This window comes from Periplaneta americana, chromosome 7 (assembly GCF_040183065.1).
Source record: "Periplaneta americana isolate PAMFEO1 chromosome 7, P.americana_PAMFEO1_priV1, whole genome shotgun sequence".
NCBI lineage: Eukaryota > Metazoa > Arthropoda > Insecta > Blattodea > Blattidae > Periplaneta > Periplaneta americana.
This window is the reverse complement of record NC_091123.1, coordinates 9,483,542-9,504,549: the sequence shown is the minus strand read 5'-3', so window position 1 is coordinate 9,504,549 and position 21,008 is coordinate 9,483,542. Positions and strand designations below refer to the sequence as shown.

The 21,008-nt window shown below is 34.9% G+C and overlaps 1 protein-coding gene and 1 long non-coding RNA gene across 3 annotated transcripts; one reads left to right on the top strand and one right to left on the bottom strand.

The window, feature by feature from the left end:
- Positions 1-4,378: 4,378 nt before the first annotated feature.
- On the bottom strand, positions 4,379-20,105 carry LOC138702895 (uncharacterized). The gene is made up of 4 exons (XR_011332917.1): positions 19,969-20,105; positions 15,478-15,570; positions 13,726-13,813; positions 4,379-4,579 (listed from the first exon to the last, which is right to left on the bottom strand). It is a non-coding gene; the product is annotated as an uncharacterized lncRNA (long non-coding RNA).
- On the top strand, positions 7,195-20,339 carry LOC138702894 (BTB/POZ domain-containing protein 6-like). Of its 2 annotated transcripts, none has more exons than XM_069830279.1 (5): positions 7,195-7,316; positions 10,573-10,709; positions 11,380-11,581; positions 14,942-15,107; positions 19,981-20,119. In XM_069830279.1, the coding sequence occupies exons 1-5, from the start codon at positions 7,209-7,211 to the stop codon at positions 19,989-19,991; spliced, it is 624 nt and encodes a 207-aa protein (XP_069686380.1). In that variant the 5' UTR covers positions 7,195-7,208; the 3' UTR covers positions 19,992-20,119. The 2 variants fall into 2 exon arrangements, with proteins under 2 accessions (XP_069686380.1, XP_069686379.1); XM_069830278.1 differs by having other exon boundaries at positions 7,236-7,316; positions 19,986-20,339.
- Positions 20,340-21,008: the final 669 nt, after the last annotated feature.

Genomic DNA, 21,008 nt, shown 5'->3' with positions numbered 1-21,008 from the left:
GTCTTGTAACCTCATGTGATATTGAACGATCATTTTCAGCATTCAAAAATATCCTTGTAGATAAGAGACAAAATATGACAACAGAGAGCCTTGAAAAATTGTTGTCTTCAACTAATGCCGAGTTCTTGGCAATAAATTTAAACTAGGCCTAGACTAACATCTTTAAAAAATCTTCTACACTTCTGATATGTCTCTTGTTTTTCTTCCCTGTTACCCATTTTATTTCTGATCTCTACAAGAGAATGATATCCTTGAAGAAGCCATGACATAACATATTTTGTATGGTGAAAGATATTAGTGGAGGACTAACAATCCTAATGAAGAGCAGATTGTTAACAGTGTTGACAAGTAAAGCCGCCCTCTCTCGTGTCATCAAGTTCATTTGGGAAAAGCCTTTTTCACAGTCACAGTCGTATTGAGAATGCTTCTAATTTCAAAACTTTCTCGGGAAATTTTTTGGTGAGTTCATAATATATTGTAAAACAATAATGTAATTTTATTCTCACACCAATAATAATCACTTTCTACAATTTAATTCTACTCCCGTCAACAATGGGATTTGCACTCCACACAGCAACACCGTATTCGTTATTGCACTCCACAGACGACAATGACAATTTACTTGGATTATTGAGAACAACAATGAACTGTTAATCTTAACTAATGTTCACAGAACACTATTTACAAATCAGAACTGTCAGTTCTCAGTTTACAGTTCGTTTGCCCTGGCTAGTTCTTCTAGCTCAGTCACTCGAGTTCACAGTACTGTCTTCGCGCTACGAGTTGGCGCGGAGAGTAGATAGGCGGGACGGGGGAACTTTACTCTACACTCTGACCTGAAAACTTCAGTCCACTTACTTAGCTACAAGGGAACGGAGTCAGACATAAAAGATTCCGCATCTTCGGTGTTGTCGCTATGACTATCATTATCACATTTTTCAAAATTGCTGGAGTATGATCTGTCCATGACAATCGTCTGTTTATGTTCCAGCCGTGTATATTAATTCGAATCTCTCAACAAAGCCATTAGCCCCACCGCCCCCATCCTGATGGACAACAATGAGGGTTCTGGATACATTTATGGTAGTCAAAACCCCTGTAACATTTTTATCGTGCCAGCACTTGGGAAACGTTAAATTGGTAGGCCTATCTATCCGCATTTCGTCCAGATACAAAATCGGTTTTTCCACTTTCCTAAGCTTTCTTATTTGCTGTAGACATCTTCACGTATTCTAATTTACAGTGTTTTCCTCAATTTTTTTTCTGCACACTTCTTCCACCTGAAATCCTTTTTCTTCAATATTCGTCTTAATGTTGTCTTTCATTTCAAATCAATTTTCTCTTGTAAAAGGGTAGAATTTTGTTGCAGCTTGGTACTATTTTTTTTTACTTATTATTTAACGACGCTGTAATAATTACTAGCTTCTTCAGTGTCGATTGAATTGATGATGGCGAGATGGTATTTGGCGAAATGAAACCAAGGGTTCGCCATACATTATCTGACATTCGCTTTAGAAAACCTCGGAAAAAACCCAACCAGGTAGTCAGCGCAAGCGGGAATCGAACTCACTCCCGAGCGCAACTGCAGATCAGCAGGCATACGCGCTACCTCCTGAGCTACGCCGGTGGCCCTCTTTCTTTTTCAAATAAAAATTCTCAATTATATCTTTTTTGTCAATCTCCCGTCGAAGTCATCTCCATTTGCGTTTCGCTAGTCTGGACGTTTCCGTTTTTTTTTTTTTCTCCCTCAGGTGTCGACAACGCACTTTCTTCTGTGCAGTCTTTCATTTCATTCCTTATACGCTGTATTGTTCTTGTGGATAGATTAGAGTACTTTTCTACCTTTGCTGTAGGTTTCGTAAGAGGAATGCAAAGGCACTATTGTTCTTTTTCTTCATCGCAGAATTATTTTGCACTTCTAATAATATCCCTTTCTTCGCTATAGATTGTCAATCCTTGTTTCCTCTTTGTCGACATATTTACAATAAACAAAAAACTGCTATAAACCTAAATAACAGTATACAATAACATAAATTCTATTAACTATATTATTATCAACACAATTAACACGAAAAGCAAAGGATAACTGAAGCAATACAAAGATTTGTGGTATACTGAAAACAATTGTCTTGTTGAAACTAATAAAACACTACAACAAAAACTTCACTATTATTTTCACAAAGTCGCGAAGACTCATAGACACGTGCAGTAGATGTTTGTGAAACAGGAATATTGCAGTGAACAGCGCGGTGCGCATGCGCGACTGTTTCCCCTCCGCCCCGTCTAAGTACTTCAGCCGCCTTCTCCTGGCGTGACAACAGTATCTCGAACCCCAGACCTTCAGAGACAGTCCACTGAACTTCGAACTCAGGTCCCCCAACTGTGGTCCACTGCACTCAAACTCAGGACTTCGGACGCTCACACAGGTGCGGATACACTCAAGTCGAACTCCGGTCTCGAAGCTGGCTTCACTGCTACACAAGACTGGCTGGCTTGCTGTCCACCGTCTATAACAACAACAACTGCTCAAGTTCACTCGCGTGTCGTAATTTATAACCAAACCATAGCTTCGAGAATGTACGATGCTAGAAATTTCCACAGATGTCCAGAGATGGCACTCTCGAATTCTCTGGATATCTCCCCTCTCTGCAGCGGTCGCTCTCTCTCCTCTCTTCGCCACAGCACATGCCACAGGAAGCAGATGCGCGCGCAACTTCCGCGCCGAACTACGGCCGACCTTGCCCCTTCTTCTGCCGGTCGTGAGATCGAATCTCACGTAGCTGTCACAATATTCTCTGAAGGCTCGAATATTTATCTTTCGGAAATACGATATCTGCAGGAAAGTTGTTAAATTTCTCATTCTCCAAAAATAACATTCTTTCTGGCTTCTGTCTTAGGGTCGAGTATGGCACATATTGACAACTCCAGATCATAATGAGAAAGAAAGAAGTCTTCTTGCTATAGAATTCTCCGATATATCAACATTTGCATTGAGAACATTTCTGCGTGCAGAACATCCCACATTACCTTCATTAAAAACCAGTCATCTGGTAAAGAGGGCCAAATCTCAATATAAAATACATGTTTAAAAATTTAACTGCGATGTCTTTCAGCACTAGTGCATTATTGTCTAAAATTAATTTTCAAAACAAAATATTGACGTTTATATCTGTCAGTACATTAACTGTGAATATGCTGTTCTCCAATTGTTGTGACAAATAAGTGGATAAATAATATTAATTTGACTTAAAATTTGAAATGTGATTATGATTAGCATGTAGGCTGAGATAATCAACATGTTAAATTAAAATGGTCGCACCAACTAATTGTTATGGACTGTACTTTATTCAAATAGATTATTTCAACACGAAAACTGTGCAAATTGTTCTTAAATTGTCGTTTTAGGATCAAGAACATGTTTTTCCTGTGCCTCGTATAAGTTGTCCTAGAATGCACCGACCCAAAGTTGGGAACCCTACACATGACGGTCTGTTCAACATCACCTAATAGGACCTTATCTCCTGCCACTTCTGCCAATAAGTAATATATTATCACTGAACAATTGTATTGTATTTATTTATTCTCTGTACAATCTATTACAGATTATAGGTTCATGATTAGATACTCACACAAACACACACACAAAATAAGATTTCTAATATGAATTTAATTTTAACACTCTTAAGTTTTTTTCAAAGAAATAGTAAAACTACCAAAAGACACAATAAATAACAAGATACATTATATACTTTCAGTTTACAAGACATTAAAATAAATAGACTAACATAGATTAAATAAAAACAAGATTACATTAAACAAATTTATCATCTGAGGTGATTTATTACGACAGCAATTGAACCTTTAAGAACCAAGAGATTTCATCTTAGTTATTATTATTAATATTGTTAGGGGGAAAATTATGTGCAACAGTAATGAAGGTAGGTATTCTACTTTATGTAAAAAATCAGTAATTGTGAATGGCATGGACTGGAGCAAAATAGTTTTTACTCTGGTTTTGAAACATTCATAATTTAAATGTTTAATAACTCCAGGTATCTTGTTATATAATAAGATACCTGTATGAGAAGTACTGCTAAGACTTTTGATAATAGTATGATAATTTACATGCATGTTGGCAGCTCTTGTGTTATGGTCATGAATTTCAGAGTTCCTTTTAAAATAGTTAAGATTTTTATAAATGAAGCAAACTGTTTCTAGAATGTAGATGCAGGGGAGTGGTAAAATATTTAATTCTTGAAAAATGTCTTTGCTTGGAGTGCACATAGGGACTTGTTTTATTACTCTCTTTTGAAGTTTAAACATTTTTATAGCTTCAGAAGACATGTCCCAGACCATTACACCATATGAAAGAATGGAATGTACATGGGCATAGTACGCTACTTTTAAAGTTGGAAAAGAGACTAGATTTTAATCTATGAAATGATTCTACAAAAATATATTCATTAATTATAATTTAGTTACTGCAGTTCATTCACTACTTACCTGAAATCAAATTCCATTTTTTGTAGCCTCTCCTTATCCGTAACTGGAGATCTGAACAACTTCATTATTTCTTCCTCTGCAATTAACACAATCACATTATGTTTGGCATTCTTAGTAAATAATCTGTTACACAGATACCTGTGGATACATCTGTTTGAGACAATATTAATACCAAAACTTCTTTATGTAATTTGAATAAGGCAATTTAATGTTCGCGCCACCGCCGTCTGTGGTTCGCGCGCTCAGATTGTATCGTTTCTCAGAATACAGTGAGAAAGGAATTCGTAAAATTGGCATAGATAATTCATGGAGATTCCAGCTGTGCTTCCATCTAGCGGTTAATGTCTAATACATGTAGTATTTCTCCCGCTTTCGGTGGCTGAGACGCTACCAGCGCCCCTACAGAATTGTATGAGAATCATATGTCATTGGTGACGGAAAGTTGTCATTAAATCAAGATGGTCATCCTAACACTCCCAAAATGCTGTCCCTGTGTGCCGAAGACTGATTCCAAATCACTCCTATGAACTACATGCTCAATTATAGTTCTGCCATCTACTGAATCAGTAATTCAACAATGGGCCTGACTGAAGAAAAAAAAACCACATATGGTAGAACTTCTATAACATTGTAGCATCGACGTCATACTCGGACAGAAGATGGACCAAAGAAAACAATGGAAATGTGTAGTACATGTTCCCGTAAAACATATAGCCTAAAATACCACACTCTGCACACCATTAACAGTGACTGTATATGTGCTTTGCGTAATAATTCATGCAAAAGATACTGCATACCTGTGTGCAGAAATCGAAGAAAAAATAGTTAGCAAAGTACAGAAAAATTAAACGTACTTAACCTCTGCATGTACGTGCACAGTTCCCCTCATCAAATTTATTAACACTACAACCAAGGTCATGGAAGTAGTGTGTTCGGAGAGTACAAATAACACGGATGGTTCACGTTTAAATACTCCGAAAGTGCCCCAATCGCCTCAGTTTAGGTATTCTGTAGGACAAAGAGTGTTTATGTATGATTCATATGTGCTAACAGTGTCGGCACGTGAAGTTCAAAGGCAATTTCAGGAAAGGTTCCCTGGTATCAATATTCCAAGTCGCAAAACTGTCCATGATTTGGTGAAAAAAGTTCGAGCGACAGGAAGTGTTCAAGATAAGAAACGCAAACAACAGCAACGTAGGGTCCTCACTGATGAAAATTTGGATGACATTGCATATCGCCTGGAAAATTCACCTAAAACGTCGCTTCGTCGCCTTTCTCAGGAAACCGGAATGTCTTATGGTTCTGTGAGAAACGCTACAAAGTTATTGAAACTGAAGTCTTATAAAATTGCAATGGTTCAAGAACTTCAACCCATAGCTCTCACAAATAGCAACAGTAATAATATAGGCCTAATATAGAGATAATGTTAATCAAATTTTATTTTTTTACTGTTATAGTGAAATTACTTGTGTTCAGGGACATATACATGGGCAACATGATTTGCATGGTATAATTTGTTCAGTTTATCTTTATAATTGTTAATATTACCATATGATTAAAGAAATAACTTAAAATATTTCAATGCACCTGCAATGAACATTCAAAGCACAAGAATCTGTGTTTCACAAGAGGCTACAGTTAGAATAAGGTACTGAAATAGATGAACAATATGTGAAATTAAATGAAATAAAATTAAAATGTCGCAGAACAACTCTATGTTAATGAAGTTTGATTTTTATTTCTAATTACTAATTAAATACCGGTATGAAGGATTATCTTCAAAGAATGAGCTCCAGCAGACTTCTGAAAGAGAGGTCTATGGATCTTTCATTGAAGAAATTAATACAAATTGTTGGTGAATTCGTAACAAATCTCAGGGCCTAATACTAGAAAAAAAAAAAGTTTTACATGATTTCCAGTAGAGTACAAAAGAAACAACCTGAAAGTGAATAGTTATTTATAAACTACTTGACGCATTAGCAGTGAATGATAAAAATAGTACATAAATTGGCCAGAAGCCAGCATTTAGTTAATGTTAACTGTTCAGTTTTGCTTTTCGTTTGACACTTCTTGGACAGTGAAGACATTCTATTAGCAAAGATTACATAGCCTATTCATTAGTTTATAAATCGTGAAATATACTGTGTAGATTCTGTTGGTATTGCAAATCTGTGCAAATGCAGCTGTATTTAGGCTTATGACCTTTGTTGATCACATGAATTCATAGAAACTATTCTATCATGTTATGTTGTTTTAGTGATTACAACACATCATTGAGAACACAGCAGGATATGAAACTGTAGGAAATACAGGTAATGAAATACATTATTATATAATTACAATGCACATAAAAACAATTTCTTTATTACAGTAATTTAAATGCATGAAATAAATTAAGCATATGCTGGTATCATATCATACATTTCATCTTCAAAACTCTGACATTTGTCTCTGTAATATCTTTAAATAACAAACTTTAATATCAAAAAGATTACATGATAAAATAACTTGTAAATAAAAATAAATGTGTTTCCTTAGTAACATTATACGTAACAATAAGCTATGATTGAGTTTTTTTAAGATACAACTGTAGATAAAATCAGTTTCGATCTTACAAAGATTGGAATCTGTGTGTTTACATATGAAAAACTAACTTTGTGAATATTAAATGCATATGATACTTAGGAAACAAAGTGTCTCTTCTGATGGAAAGTGTTCTAAAAGGATCCACCATGGAAGAAAGAGCGCAGAGTTTGTTGGAAACAAATATTGGCAGTGACTGCGATTTCTTGGTTGGAAGTGAAGAAAATAAGGTATAGTTTAATTTAATACCCTTTAAAATGTTTTTGTTATACTGCTTGTATGATTCAAATCATGTAAGTGAATATAAGCCTACATAGTGTATAACATTTCTTCACTAAATAAGGCCTAACATAATTGATTTCGTAAATTGTAACAAAATATACTTTACTTGTAACTGGATAGTAGCTTAGAAAGCAGCATTAATGTTACGTGAAATCCAAAGCCATGGATTTGAACACTTCCTAAGTGTTCATGGATATTTGTCATTGTCAATGTAATGCCCTGTGGTATCTTAGATGGACACACCCTGTCAAACATTCCACCTTCAGATACTCTTGTACATCAGTCATGTTGGGACCTAACATCGGACTTCGAGCATGACTGAAAGAACTAAATAAGCACTTGTATGTAGGTATATGCCACAGTTTCAACTTATGTGCAGCAGAAGCATGTAAAAACTGCCTGATTCAATTGAAGAGTTATGCATTGATATTTAAAACTTCATTAAAACAAAGCCTGAGAGATTGTCAGAATTTAACGATATTCAATACAGTAACTACTGAATATAAGATTTCATAAATTATTAAAATTAGGCGAAACTGGCTGGCTTTCATTTAATGAAATTGTTCTTAGATTTGTGGAGAAATGAAGTGCCAAATTCCTGTACTTAGATTTAAGTGTAATAGAGAGTAGAAATGCATAAGCACGAAATAATATGAAAGCACTAAAAACCCTCTAATAAATGGAATATTTTTTGCTTTTAGCTTTCATATTGCCCACTGTTGCAAACCTCAATGTAGAATATTAAGCCTCATACTTTCATCTGTGTGGTACAAGATGAAAATGATAATGAAATGTATATTACATGAACCTTTAATATGTGAATACCTACTCAATTAAAAGAAAACAGGCACTTTTTGAAGATAAAAGATGTCTATTTTGGGGCAAGAGTTCAAGTATTCCTGTAAAGTTCAGATGGTAACAAAGAGATAACAAAAACTCAGATTACACATTTTAAATTGAAATCTTTGTGCTTTTACTGTACCGGTATATAGAATTTTGCAACCAAGTTGAAGAGAGTGTGAATCTGTATTAATGAATTCCACTATGTTAAATCCTGTATTAGTTAAGGCTACAGAATCACTGAAAGAAATATTGGAGTTCATAGATTTTTGGAATAGAGTTTTCAAAATGAAAAATTCAGTACTAGAAAAAATATTAACAAAATTAGGATATTTTGTTAAAGCTAGTAGTAGTTAGTAGGCCTAGTAGTAGTAGGTAGTTAGTAGTACGAGGCGCATTCAGAAAGTAAGTTTCCCGATTTTTTCCCCTTGAAAGTAAATGTAATTAGCCATGTCAATTGTGCATGCGTAACAGATCTATGACGTATCAATCATATGCCAGCTGGACAGGTCCCGCCTGGTGCCAGTAGCATGGCAGCAGTGGTCCAAAATGGAAGCTCTTATTCCTTCTCCCGCCGCCTGCGAGGTTCGGTCGGTGATAAAGTTCTTTAATGCACAAAGCATTGCACCAATTGAAATTCATCGGCAGCTCTGTCAGGTCTATGGGCCGAACATCATGAGTAAGCAGATGGTGCAGTTTTTCAAAGGTCGTCAAAGTGTCTATGATGAAGAGCGCAGTTTGCGACCGTCCCTCATCAATGATGATCGTGTTGAGCTGGTGCGGCAGTGCATCATGGAGAACTGTCGCTTCACGATTATGGAGTTGAGCAGCCATTTTCCGCAGATATCGCGATCCTTGTTGCATGAGATCGTCACTAAACACTTGCTGTTCAAAAAAGTGTGCCAGGTGGGTGCTGAAAAACCTGACACCCGAACACAAAATGCAATGTTTAGGAGCAGCACTAACATTTCTGCAACGGTATCACGATGACGGTAATGAGTTCCTCGACAGGATCGTCACGGGCGATGAGACTTGGATTTCGCACTTCACCCTGGAAACCAAGCAGCAGTCAATGCATTGGCGGCATAGTGGATCTCCAGTCAGGACGAAATTCAAACAGACGCTGTTGGTATGGAAAGTGATGTGCACGGTGTTCTGGGACAGGAAGGGCATTCTGCTCATTGACTTCCTTCCAAGAGGTGAAACAGTGAACACTGACCGTTACTGTGAAACACTGCGAAAATTGCGAAGTGCCATTCAAAACAAGAGGCGTAGAATGCTTACTGCAGGTGTTGTGCTCCTCCATGACAATGCTCGTCCACATACGGCTCGGTGCACAGCAGCTGTTTTGACGGAATTTGGCTGGGAGTTGTTTGATCATCCACCCTACAGTCCTGATCTTGCTCCCAGCGATTTTCACGTTTTCTTGCACCTCAAGAAATTCCTGTCCTCCGGTGAGTGTTTTGGCAATGACGAAGAGCTGAAGACGTCTGTCACACGCTGGTTCCATTCACAGGCGGCAGAGTTCTACGACAGAGGGATACAAAAGTTGGTCCCACGATACGACAAGTGTCTCAATTCTGATGGTGGCTATGTTGAAAAATAGCTGAAACATTGCTGTACCTGTTGCTAACAAATGTTTTCCTGAAAGTGTGTGTTCTTTTTTTTTTTTTTAAATAGGGAAACTTGCTTTCTGGGTGCGCCTCGTATTAGTACCAGGTATATCATTGCAAATAACATTATTTATAGCTCTATTACATAATAAACAAATAAGAGAAAAAAAGTATTAGTAAAATGAAGCTAGTACTTTTCCTTCAGATCTTGTGCAGGCTTGGTACATTTTATTTTTCACTGTTGGAGATCCTGATTCATGGCTTGGCAGACCATGAAGGGCCAAGGCCGACCAGTCTACTGCTAACCTCATATCCACATGTCTCAGCAAAGGTGAACGATCATCCAATCAATACAGGAATAATGTGTGGTTAGCACAATGGCTCTTCCAGCAGTTACAGCTGGCTTTCGAAACTAGATTTAGCTATCTATTGTAACTCTCAAAATTCATCACTATCCCCTACTGGGTGGACATCAGTCTCATACATTGGCCAAAATTTCATGGGAAAATTCCTTCACCATGAGGATTCGAATCAGCACTCATTCCGTTATGCAAGTCCAGGCATGATATCTTAGATCACGCACTACAGCATGGGACTTTAATCAATTCAATTTTTTAATCAGAAAGTATTATTAATTAAGTAATTTCTTCCTATCATCATTCTATATGTATTATCTCTTTCAATTATTATTTAACTTCACTGCATCAAGAGAAGAATAAATTCTTACTGTTAATTTATGTTTATTCAACAGGTTTTGTTTAAAGCAAATAAAATATTCCTTACGAAAGCCAGCCCTGTATTTGAACGGATGTTGTATGGTGGTCTACAACCATCATATCCAATAGAGGTTCCTGATATTGAACCAGAAGTATTTCATCTTATGCTCAAGTAAGATGAAATTAATAAAGTTCTTGTCAAGTACTACAAGTGAAAATATAGATAAAAGTATTTTTCTTTGATTAATTATCAGAGAACAGGAACCTAGTAAAATGCAGTGATAAATTATATTATTTTATTTATATCTGTACTAAAACAGATATAAACATGAGAACAGAGTATCAATTTAAGCTATAAAATTTGACAGAGAAAGAAAGTAACATATTTATAATTCTGGAAAAGTCAAATTGCATCAACTTCGCCATCGAAACACGTTTAAACATAAGGGAAATTCAAGACAAGAGTATCAGCTTGATTATAATATAAAAAATTATGTCATCAATAGAAAATACAGCAAAACCTGCCCTTAACAGAATCGCAAGGGATCAGGAAAGTTTTTCATTTAGTGTAAGTGTACTACAAAATTAATCCAGGAACATGTACGCAATTCAAATTAAATTAAATATCTTACTCATTTAGTTACCCACACTGTAACTGAATGCGTAATTTCCATAACTAGCTTTATTTATTTTTCTCATTACTCATGTATAATATATGAAAATATGTCACATTTTAAACAGATATAATTTTATGACTGTTCAATAACTTCACAGTAGGCTATAGTGGATAGAGAAATATTTTACACATAATGTTATTTTATTGCAATACTTTTATCTGGCAGGTACATGTATGGTTGTAAATGGACATTTGAATCCAATGAACAGGCAGTGAGTGTGTGCTATGGGGCACACAAATACATGCTCAAAGAACTGCTGGACCGCTGTGTGGAATATTTGTGGCCATGCTGTGTGGATGATGTATGGATAGCATTGCAGTGTGCGTCACTCTATTACTTGAATGACCTCAAGAAAGCATCTCTGCAGGTATAGCTGCTTTAATAATAAGCTTGCATGTAACTGCTGTTACTTGGCTTACAGTTGATTGTAATACATTCAGACTTAACCCTACATTAATAATCTTCCTTTAGTAACCTACATACTGGTGAATGTATTGTCATTAAAAATATAGTGATTTTGAAAAGTAGAAAAAAAAAAAAAAAACTTTAACTGCCATTTTTTCTTAATTTTCTACACAATCTTAAAAATTCTGGTAGGCCTACTGGTTTATTACACAATTTTCTTTTTTGCATCGCCATGACAACGAGTTTATTTGTTTCTTATTATTCTGTTGTAATTACATATTTTAACGAATTAATTTACGTAAAAGTGTTTATTTTCCTTTAATTTTTTTTTGTACAACATTTACTAGGAATAACATTGTGATACAATTTTTTCCCCTCCATATTCTTTTCTGAGAGTCTCAATCTGTTGTCATTTAACATAAATTTAAAATATGAACAAGTCCTGTCCACATCACATGTCATTGGATACCTTTTGTGAACTGAGATGTTCATTTATATTCAACAATCAAAATTTATCATTTTTTTTTTAAGTTTTACATAAACATGTAATTAATCAATGTTCCATGACAGTTACACTGTAAATGCAAAATAGCCAATCACGATTTCACCATCAGCTCAGCACAATAATGTGGTAGTTGAATTCCTTTCAGAAGTACGTCAGTCACTTTTTTTTCGTCATCATTTCAGTCGCACACAATGCACACGCATTGTCTACCGGTCTTCGTGTTCAGTCAACAGCATCAGTCTCCTCTACCAGTGTCACAAGAAATAATCAATCCCACTCTCACTTCTCCTATCTTCACTTGTCATTGTACGTTTCCAGGGTGCCAGCCAAGTGCTCGTTGTCTCGCGGCTTCTTGAGCTGCTTCTTGCGCTGGTTCAGTTTCTTACGCTTGTGGAGTGTCGCCTTCTTGGGTCTATGATCTTCCATGGAGCAGATTCCCTGTTTCTCCAGATATTCCTCTATCTTCAGGTTATCCGTGCTCTCAACTACCACAGAACGCCAGAGTTTCTGGAACTCATCGTCCACAGGCAGAGCTGCTGTCTTGTTTGTGAAGAACACAATCTTCTTCTTGTCAATCGGTCGCAGATGTATAATGATCTCATTCTGCAAAGCCTTGAGGGTTTTAATACAATGTGGCAAAGATCCCTGAACGTCTTCCAACAGAATTCCTTCAAGACTCTTCAAGTCTTGTTGCGTCAACAAACGCAGTTGATCCTGGTATTAGGCCAATATTTTGAATTTTAAAAATAAAATATTTCCTCCAAAGCCAGTGTTTGAGGAAATGTCCCCATAACACTGGCAGCATTCCCAAGCTGGATAGCAATAGCGATTCTTTGTCTCAAGAATTCAGTCGACCTGGAATCTCCATTGAGTGCTTGCAACTTTTTCCCGATGTCTGAAACTAGCATTTTAGCCTCTGAGCACCAAGGTCCCAACATCTCAACAGCAAAAACAGAGAACCAATATCTGTCCTGGAGATCCCGATACTTATTCCTTTTGATGCTCACTGCGGATGTTGCTGCAGAACCAGCAACTTTGGAGGTGACAGGCAAATGGGATGGTGCTAAAGTGTCAACACAAGTGGCATCCCATAGCAGAGATTTTCCATTTTAAAATTGTGTTTATTAATATCTATTTGTGAAAGGGTTTGAGTTTGGACCACTTAGGGGAATCTGAGGTGAAGGATATTATTACTGTTATTAATATAATTATTATTAAACGAATTAATTATACATTTTTCTTTTGTGCATATACATACATAGGTGCCCCCGAAGTAGTGTGACATGTCTTCTAAACATTTAAAATCTATTATTGCGATGTACTGAAGTACATCCTCGATCATTTAAAATCTAGATTTATTTCATATAAAAGAACTTGTATTCTATTTTTTAAATTTTAAGTGCATAATTTAGAATATTTCGTGGTAAAAAAACACATTTCATCATTTTTTATATCACTGTGTCACAATTATGACGCATTATTCTTTCAAAAATCGTGTAAATTTGAAATTAAATACCAGTAATGCTTCATGTCTTTTCCAAATGTTCTCATTTTTTGTTTTGACATGTGAATTATTAGAATTACTGCAATATTGTACTTACATAGCAGCTTGGGTTACACATCTGCACTAAATCATGCTCGTCTAACCACTCTTTCTTTTATCTGGCACATTAGGTTCACCTTCCAGCTCTGAAACCATACCAGGAATGCAAGTCATGATCACAGTCAGTAGTGATAAGGAAGGACAGATGAAGTAATTTATGATCATATTAAAAACAAATATTTTTCCACTTCTCAATTTTTTCACGTTCATATCAAAAAGTAACGAAGTATGTTTAATGCTTTATGGATATTTAAAGCTGTTTGTACACGATCAAATTTTTCTTCCAATTCGTTAGTTTATAAGCGAACTTGTCAAAAATTGATTGATAATGAAAAGGATTTGTCAAAGACTGATTCATATTGCTAAAGATTTGACAAGATTTTAAAACATGTATTTCAAGTTCATTCTAATTTATGTAAACCCACCTTATCAAATATTACTATATAATTATATAAATCCTTTAGGCTATACAAAACAATATTTGTATTACTTAACTGTATGGTACCCTAGAACAAAAAATATTACAATTGCATATTATTTTAAAGCAAAATATTTATTTCCAAAGCAAAGTCAAAAGACAAAGCAATAGCATTTGTGGAGATGTATCAAATTCTACAATTTGGAATTTCTCATTAGAGATCTTTCCTTCTCTACTCTGTCCTAGAGTAGTGATCGACAGAATTTTTGTCATCACACTTCTCTAGTTGAAGAGACGAACTGAAGCTGAAACAGAGAAAACGCAAAACAAATAGAGTTTGCACTCTTTAATATAAGTTTGTGTTTTTGCAGATCATTGCCAAAGGTTTAATCCTGTGATTGCATTTGTTATTATCTTTTGCAATCTTTGGATTTTCCAAAGGCTTTTGGCCTGTAATACACAAAATGGGACGATATTCTTTTACCCAGTTTGCGAATCTCCAGTTTCGAACTATTCGGTTCTCATCAGCACGACGAAGGAGTCGTGGAACGGTAATCTTGTCAGAAATATTGGAAAGGCAAAGTCAAAAAGCTTTGAATTTAACGAAACTTTCATCGTGTACAAGCACCTTAAAAGATTTTCAATGCATAAAAGTAAATAATTTCTATATTTTTAGCATCTAAAAATCCATCATAGCCTTAGCTTACTTTCTATGTAATAATATTACCATATAATATTTGTTTGTGTTTCTTTTGACTCCTTTGTTGACTGCTCACCATAAGTTTATTTTTCGCAGATTGTGCAGGTAAATTCACACGAATTTTTCGCAAGCAGGAACTTCGAGCACCTTGGAAAATCATCTTTAATTGATATTCTACAGTTGGACTACATGAATGTTACTTCAGAGATAGAAATATTTGAATCTGTAAACCAATGGGCCATAGCACAGTGCACAGAGAAAGGTAGGAGAAATTGCACATGTGTTACATTCTTTATGGATGGAATCTTGCCGAGTAATACTGAAAACCAAACTGCAGGATAAAAAATAATTCTAAAAAAGAATGGTTATTATAAATGATCAGCTCCTTTGCAGAATTTTCAATAAATTTGCCCATCCTTCTAGATCATCTGATATAGCATTTCAATTCAAAGTTAATTCTTCTGGTGTTATCATGTAAAAGACCATACATTTTTTTTCTTTCAGTACTAGTTCTAGTAAGATTTTTATGTCTGACAAGACCAGGAGAAAAAAAAAACACACACACAGACTCACACTCTCTCTCTCTCTCTCTCTTTTCCCCGAAGATATATCGCAGATATTGCCTTTCTTACATAGACTTGTAGTATCCAGACAAGGCTTCATCTGTGACTTTCCTTTCTTGTGATTTTCTCCAGTCTCTCTCCTGATTAATAATCGTTCACTCTCTGTACAGAAATAAAAGATTATGTCTTAATTTATCAACTCTTTAAGCTTATATTTCAACTACTAAACCAGAAACACTGTCAGAATAATATAGGACATTGTAAAAAGATATGTCTCGATCAAGTCTTAACGAACCTTTTGTTTGTCACAAACTGATTATAAAAGGAAAGTTTAAATAATCTTTTTTATACTATTGATGGGAAAAATAAATTGACAAAAGAATGAAAGAAACAAAGAATTTAATTTTCGTCTCAACTTATAGAGGCATCCAACAGTGGTTTCCAGTAAAACAAAGTGGCATTGAAGTAGTGTTTCTCTTCTCTTTTTCTTAGTTTTTACTTGTATGTGCAGTTAAGCATTGCATTTTTTTCCCAAGTGGCAACAAATTTGTTGTTTCGTGTTATTCTTAATGTATTTTTATTACTTAACAATAATTCAATGTTATCTTTTTCACGAAATGGAATGGAACTGGTCATTTCTTTCACCAATCATAATGACATTCTGTTTCATTTCAGTTTAATTCAAGCAGTGGTAATTCATAACTGCAGAGTGCTGGTCGCAGGTTCGATCCCGGCCAAGTGTGCTTAAATGCGACAGGCTCATGTCAGTAGATTTACTGACATGTTGTTGTTTTCTAATGCCAGGCGTTTGACAATAAAGTCATCTGACCTCTTGTACTCCAATATTTTTCAAAGATATTATCCTGACCAGCCACTGAAGCACAGAGTTTGAGGTGTTCTGAATCCATTTCTTGGTTTGAGTTGCACAATAGGCAGTTAGGGGACTGATATATTCGAATTCTATGCAGGTGTTTGGCCAAACAATCATGGCCTGTTGCCAATCTAAATGCAGCTATAGACGATTTTCGTGGTAAATCGGGAATTAACTGTGGATTTTGATGCAGAGAGTTCCATTTTTTTTTTTTTTTTTTTTTTTTTTTTTACTGACACGTAAAAGAACTCCTGCGGTACAAAATTCTGGCATACTGGTGATGCTGATATAATCTCGGCAGTTGTGTCTTTAAATAAAACATAATTTAAAAACTTAATTTAAATCTTAACTAGTGACTTAAGTGTCATTCATTCATGGTTTTTCGGCTCAAGGGCAGGTCTTTCACTGCAAACCCAGCATTCTCCAATCTTTCCTATTTACTGTCTTCCTCTTTATCTCCGCATTATGATCCATGTATCTTAATGTCGTGTATCATTTGATATCTTTTTCTGCCCCGAACTTCTTTCTCATTCACCATACCTTCCAATGCATCCTTCAGCAGACAGTTTCTTCTCAGCCAGTGAATTTCTTTTTTTCTTCCTGAACAGTTTCAGCATTATTTTTTCTTCATCCACTCTTTCTAGCACAACTTCATTCCTTATTTTGTATGTCCATTTCACATGCTCCATTCTTCTCCATATTCGCATTTAAAATGCTTCTATTCATGTTCATTTTTCTGCCCCATACAATGCCACATTCCACACAAAGCACTTCACTAGTCTCTTACTTTTTTTTTCCAGACGTCCGCAATATTAAGAAAATGAGTATTCTATTCATGTCCATTTTTCTGCTCCATACAATGCCATACTGCACACAAAGCACTTCACTAGTCTCTTCCTTACTTTTTTTTTTTCCAGACGTCTGCAATATTAAGAAAATGAGTAAAACTGATATCAACTTATGTTATTTCCTTATATAATTCTATTGCTTGCTGACAATATAGGCACTCCTTAGAAAAAGTATATGTTTGTATAAAACCCTGGAAATATTAGTAATGGTCAATATAGAACCGGAATATCATGCTGTTACAGTGCAGAAATAAATACCTAACACCTATACAGTTTATCAGAACTAATATTGATAAAGTGTGATTCTGTAACTATGTTAATTTAAAACATTAAAGACTTGTAGTAAATAAAGATCTAAGTCATCTAAGTATCATATTTATTAAAATTGTGTTTTTATTGGAATAACAATGTATGTAGTAACCTTTAACATAAATAAGAATTAAAGTCCAGATTTGTTCCTTTATCATTGTAACAAGTATTCATACATGGCAGGACGTGTATATGCAAATAGCTTCAATGAATATTATGACCAGGGAAAGGATTTATATGTAAATACATATTTACTTATAAAGCTAATATAATTTATATTTTGCATTATCTTTATGTTTCACAATGTGTAGGGTTGAAAAATCCTACTTTTATTTTCCATATTTTTCCATATTTTAGAGTTTAGTATATATTTTCGTTAATTTCCATATATTTTCCATATTTCATATAAAACAGTCCATATTATATTAGGTTTAACAATAAAACAAAACAAAATTCCATTAACTTTTAAAAATACATTTCAACAATAGAGATTTAAACACATGTTCAGTAATCCCTTTAACATCAGAGTTATTTGAAAATTAGCAGTCCTATCAACAATGGGAAAGTAAGTTACAAAACTGTATTAATTTAATTTAAAATTTTTAACAGACTTCAGTTGTGCAGCTCAACAGTTAAATGCCAGTCAGAGTACACATAGGTTCAGTTTTGTAAATCATACTATAAAGACGGTAAATATGCCAAAAGTACGTCATTCAGTCAATTTAAAATCAAAACTAACAAGTTACATTTCAGAATTTAAAGAAGATGGTTTATCAACTGACAATAAAATATTATTTTGTAATTTGTGTCAGTGTGCAGTATCATCTACACAAAAGTTCCTGGTGCAACAACACATTACAACTAGTAAACATCAGGCCAACAAACAACTAAATTCCAAGCAGAGACAATTGTTTTTAACACAACCAACAACATCGAATGTAAGATCTGAGTTTAACATCGACCTGTGCCGTTCTCTCATCTCTGCTGATATTCCTCTCTACAAACTAAAGAATAAGGTCTTCAGGGAATTCCTTGAAAAATATACTCAACATACAATCCCGGATGAGTCAACACTTAGGAAGACGTATGCTCCATCCATCTACGATGAGACAATACAGAAGATAAGAGATGAAATTAAAGATAGTTCAATTTGGGTTTCCATTGATGAGACTCCCGACAAAGAAGGTAGACTTGTTGGTAATGTAGTTATCGGTTTGTTAAGTGAACAATATTCTGAACGAATTCTTTTACATTGTGATGTTCTAGAAAAGTGCAATAACAAAACTATAGTTAAACTGTTCAACGAAGCTATGGGTATCCTGTGGCCAAAGGGTATTATGTACGATAATGTGTTATTCTTTATTAGCGATGCTGCCCCTTATATGGTCAAAGCTGGACAAGCATTATCTGTTGTATATCCTAAATTGACTCATTTTACTTGTGTGGCGCATGCATTTCATCGTGTGGCAGAAGTGGTCAGAGACAATTTCCCTAAAGTAGATTTGTTGATTTCATCAGTGAAAAAAGTATTTCTCAAAGCTCCCAGTAGAGTTAACGTGTTGAAAGAAATGTACCCTGAAATTCCATTGCCACCAAAGCCAATTTTAACTAGATGGGGTACATGGCTAGAAGCAGTTGAATATTATGCCGAACATATAGACTCTATTAACAATGTTCTCCTTGCATTGGACTCTGAAGATGCAGTCTCAATTGATACTGCGAAAACAGTTACCTGTGACATAAGTGTGAAGAATGACTTAGCTCACATTCAGCATACATTTTCATGCATCATAAAAACGCTCAAAAGTCTCCAAAATAGGCACCTTTCACTATCTGAAAGTTTTGAAATTATAAATAGTACTGTGGAACAACTGAATCGTGGTAGAGGTAAAGTTGCAGATGCAGTAAGAGCTAAGGTGGACACTGTACTTTCAAAAAACCCTGGATATGAAGAACTACAAAAGGTTGTTGCTGTGATGAGTGGTGAATCAACAGTGAAGATTAACTTGGACTTATCCCCAGCAGACATTGTGAAATTGAATTATGTACCAGTTACTTCTTGTGACGTCGAACGCTCTTTTAGTCAGTATAAATCTATCCTCAGAGACAATAGAAGAAGATTCACTTTTCAGCACTTGAAAGAAATGTTTGTAACCTATTGTTATGGTAACAGACAATAAAAATTGTGTTTTGTTGAAACTACATTGGATGATAAGGTACGTCCATTATATTTTTTGTTTAGTTTGATTAAAATGTACCAATATTTAACGTACATAGTCATTTTTTTATAATTTTAAGTCCATATTTAATTCCATATTTTGGTAAAAATCCATATTTAATTCCATATTTTGGTAAAAATAACTACATATATATTTACATATTTCATATATTTTTAGTCCATATAAATCCGTTCCCTGATTATGACTAACATTCTTAGGAAGCTCGAAAATGGCATCTAGATCTTTATTTACTTCCAATCTTCAAATATCTCTACTTGTGAATTGATTTTTATAGTTATTACAGTGTACTCACCTTCCTGTTCAGTACAGGTCTGATTGCCAATGAACGTCATCTACGAAATGAAGTTGAAGATCTAATAAAGTATATTCGCTTTCTTTCAATGAGTTCAGCTGAGTTTGCTGAAGGACCAGGTGAATCTGATTTACTCACTACAGAAGAAAAATTAGCAATTCTGAAGACAATTGTCACAAATGGAAATATACCACCACCAAGTAATATATGTCCAAACTGGAATCCACGCAAGGAAGCAATGATGTAAAATAATTTAAGTAAAATATCTAATCGAAAGTGTATAATAATGTTGCTTTGTTATAGACATGTTCAGATTTGTAAAATAATTATAATTTATATAAGAAAAAATAAATTTACATATTTAAAAATAACGTAGCTTCTTGTTACTTATTTCCAGTGTTGTGGAACCAGTGAAATAATATTTTAGGACATTGTCCTAGCATGCTTCCAAAGATTGTCCTTGTTTAAAGTGAAATCAGCCAGACGTTTCCTGAGCAGATGGTTGTAAAACAAATCATGGCTTTTATTTTAAACAACAACAAGGCTAGTAACCGATGTGAAAATGAATCTCAATTCATACTATCATGAGGGACTTCGTTGTATAAGATGTATATAGCTTTCTAGGCTTAATTAAGGGGTTTGGGGGGAAAACCAGGCAGCTCCAATGTTTTTCATTTTTGAGTTATTTATGCACAGAGGACAAAAAAATACGCTCTATCGTTTGGTCAAAGAACCAAGTAGTTCCAAGAATTACATTCACAGTTATAATGCATTTTGGACCCGCCTCTTCTGTACATGCTTATTGTTTGGCGGTAAGTTTTTCTTCATTATCTCGAAAAGTACTGAATTGAAACTGCCTGGTTTTTCCCCCAAACCCCTCAATTATAAAGTTCAAAAGTGTGTCTTATACTCTGATAAATGCAGCAGTTAAAATTTATAAGCAACTTGTCGCCAAATTATTTCACGTCAAAGAAATTATATTTACGTCTAGACATCGGATTTATAGGCACTAAAAACTAAGAATGCTATTGAGTGTATTA